The 2,292-nt window shown below is 55.6% G+C and overlaps 1 protein-coding gene across 1 annotated transcript in view; it reads right to left on the bottom strand.

Annotated features, from left to right (window-relative positions):
* LOC104521777 (fer-1-like protein 4) overlaps nt 1–2,292 on the bottom strand; it is a gene marked incomplete at its 3' end in the record, with an annotated part of 16,104 nt that overhangs the window by 10,436 nt on the left and 3,376 nt on the right. Inside the window, exons 6-8 of the mRNA XM_029083981.1 lie at nt 980–1,153; nt 629–745; nt 124–285 (exon numbers count right to left, since the gene is read on the bottom strand). Coding sequence (XP_028939814.1) covers nt 124–285; nt 629–745; nt 980–1,153 — 453 coding nt within the window. The remainder of the gene's footprint in view (nt 1–123; nt 286–628; nt 746–979; nt 1,154–2,292) is intronic.

Raw genomic sequence — 2,292 nt, 5'->3', positions numbered from 1 at the left:
CAGGAGAGCAAAACCTTGGGGGCAGCTCCTCTCCTGTAACCTTGCCCCATGCAGACAGTCAGTGCACAGGTGCAGGATGGCCACAGTGCACCCAGGCATGGCAGGACCACCCTTCCCACTCACCACGTCCATGTATTTGACCAGCTCAGTGAAGTTGGGGTTCTCTTTGTAGGCCATGATCACCTCTGACTCCACCTTCTTGCCAGCACATTCAATGATCACCTGGGGCTGATCCACCTCAAACAAGTTCACCCGTTTCAGGTCCCGCAGGCCCCAGAACAGCATCTGAAGCACAACACAAAGCTGCTGGGCTGCTTGAGACACGCCAGGCATGGCACAGCCATGCAGCCTGCAACCCTGCCTGATGCTGCCACCCCCCTCACCCCACAGGACACACACCCCAAGAGAGGCATGAGGCCACTCTCCCAACACAGGCACCCAACAGCTCTGGCTGTTAAACTGCTGAGACTGGTTCTCCCTCATGTCAAGCATCTCTATTTCTGGCATCTGTTCAGGCCTCAAAGGCACATTTGAGCTCCAAACCTGACTCCCTCCCCAAGCCCTGTCCTCTGCACAGACGAGCTTGGGGCAGCCCCGTGGGGAGCCAGCCTGGCAGAAGGCAGCTCACCTCTATGCGAAACTCCTTCAGCACTGGGCGGATGCCCTCAGGGATGATGAACCGTCCAGCATGGGGGTCTCCCAGGTAGTCGGGCTCCTTGGGCTCCACGTCCTCGGGCACTGATGGCTGAACAGGTGGATCCAGGGCACATCAAGATGACAGTCATTTCTACTCCATGCCATGGCCCCTCTCCCTCCCCTCTTGATCTGTGCTCACAGGCTCTGTCAATGCAGCCTCCCTTCAGCTGAAAGCCAGATGTGACGGGAGATCCTCTAAGAGGCCCCATGCAACCAGCTCCTCACCCACACAGCTCTCCCCAGAGAGCTGGCAGCCATGTGCAGCTTCCTACAAGCCTCTTACCTCCAAATAGCCACTGTAATCCAGTTCAATCAGCTCAAAAGTGGCAATGAGCTCTCCTGCTGCTTTGGTGCCTTTGTAGAAATCAAAGAACTGCAGGGCAGGTTTGGTGTACGGCTCATCGACCAGCTTCACCTGTGGGACAGCAAAGGCCTGGCCAAGGAACTCAGGGGAGCCCTGTGGGAAAGGGGAAAACGAGTCAAAGCATTCCTATGTTATCTCACCACCTCAGAGAAAAGACCACCACTAATTCCAGCCCATCTGGGGCAGCACAAGACTGCTCTTCCACCCTTGCCATCCTCTGCTTTGGTTTCCTCTGCTCCATCCAGAGCTAGGAGCAGATGAGACGTGCCTGAAGCAGCTCCTCTTAACTCCCAGTCCATCTCCATGCAGAACTGGGCAAGCAGCCTGGAACCATGAACCAGAGAACATCAAAGCTAGACCAAGTTGCGCAGAATCTCCTCCAGCCGGGGTCTGAATGTCTCCAAGGATGGAGATCCCACAAGCTCTCTGAGCTCCAGGCCCAGCATTTGAACTCCCTCTGGGTGAAAACTGCTTCTTTAAGTTGGATTTTTTTTCTTGTTCCAACTTGTGTCGGTTGCCTGTCATCCTGCCCCTGGGTACCTCTAAGAGAAGTCTGGCTCCACCTTTTCTACCCTCTCCCATCAGGCAGCTGCAGGCAGCAGTAAGACACTGCCTTTGCCTCATCTTCTCCAGGCTGAATACACCCAGCTCTCCACTTCTCCTCACTCTGTGCTGTGCTTCAGCCACAACCATCGTGGTGTCCTCCTCTGGACTCACTCCAGTATGTCAGTGTCTGTCTTGTACTGGGACCCAGGAAAGGGGCTGAGCTACACAGGAGAATCTGGTGCGAGTTAAGCTGTTCCCCTTACGATAACAAAGAGGTCCCAGGAGAGGAGTGTGACTTCAAAGTACTAATGAAGAGAGAAAAGGGAGCACTGAGGAGGAATGGAAGATGACACCTTGGGGACAGAGGAGAAGGAACATCCCTGAGAGCTACATCACCTTCCCCTGGCTACAAGCCCTCTGCAACGTGAGCCTGCCAAGGAAGTGGGGCAGGCAGCTGGGAGAGGCACAGTGCTTCTCCAAAGAGGAGAGATCCCGGATCCACTGAGCACTCATCAGGCCCCAGCTCAGGGCATCTCTGAGCCACCTCTGCGCTGCAGCCAGCAGCTTCACCCCAGCTCACAGCAGACGTCTGCAGAAAGCCACAGCTCCCAGGACTCTGCTACCAGTGGACCAGGCTCAATGTGAGTCATGGAAACCAAACAGAGATGTGGAAGCGCCTGCTCGCA

This window comes from Antrostomus carolinensis, unplaced genomic scaffold, assembly GCF_000700745.2.
Source record: "Antrostomus carolinensis isolate BGI_N321 unplaced genomic scaffold, ASM70074v2 scaffold54062, whole genome shotgun sequence".
Taxonomy (NCBI): domain Eukaryota; kingdom Metazoa; phylum Chordata; class Aves; order Caprimulgiformes; family Caprimulgidae; genus Antrostomus; species Antrostomus carolinensis.
This window is presented reverse-complemented; position numbering and strand designations above follow the sequence as displayed.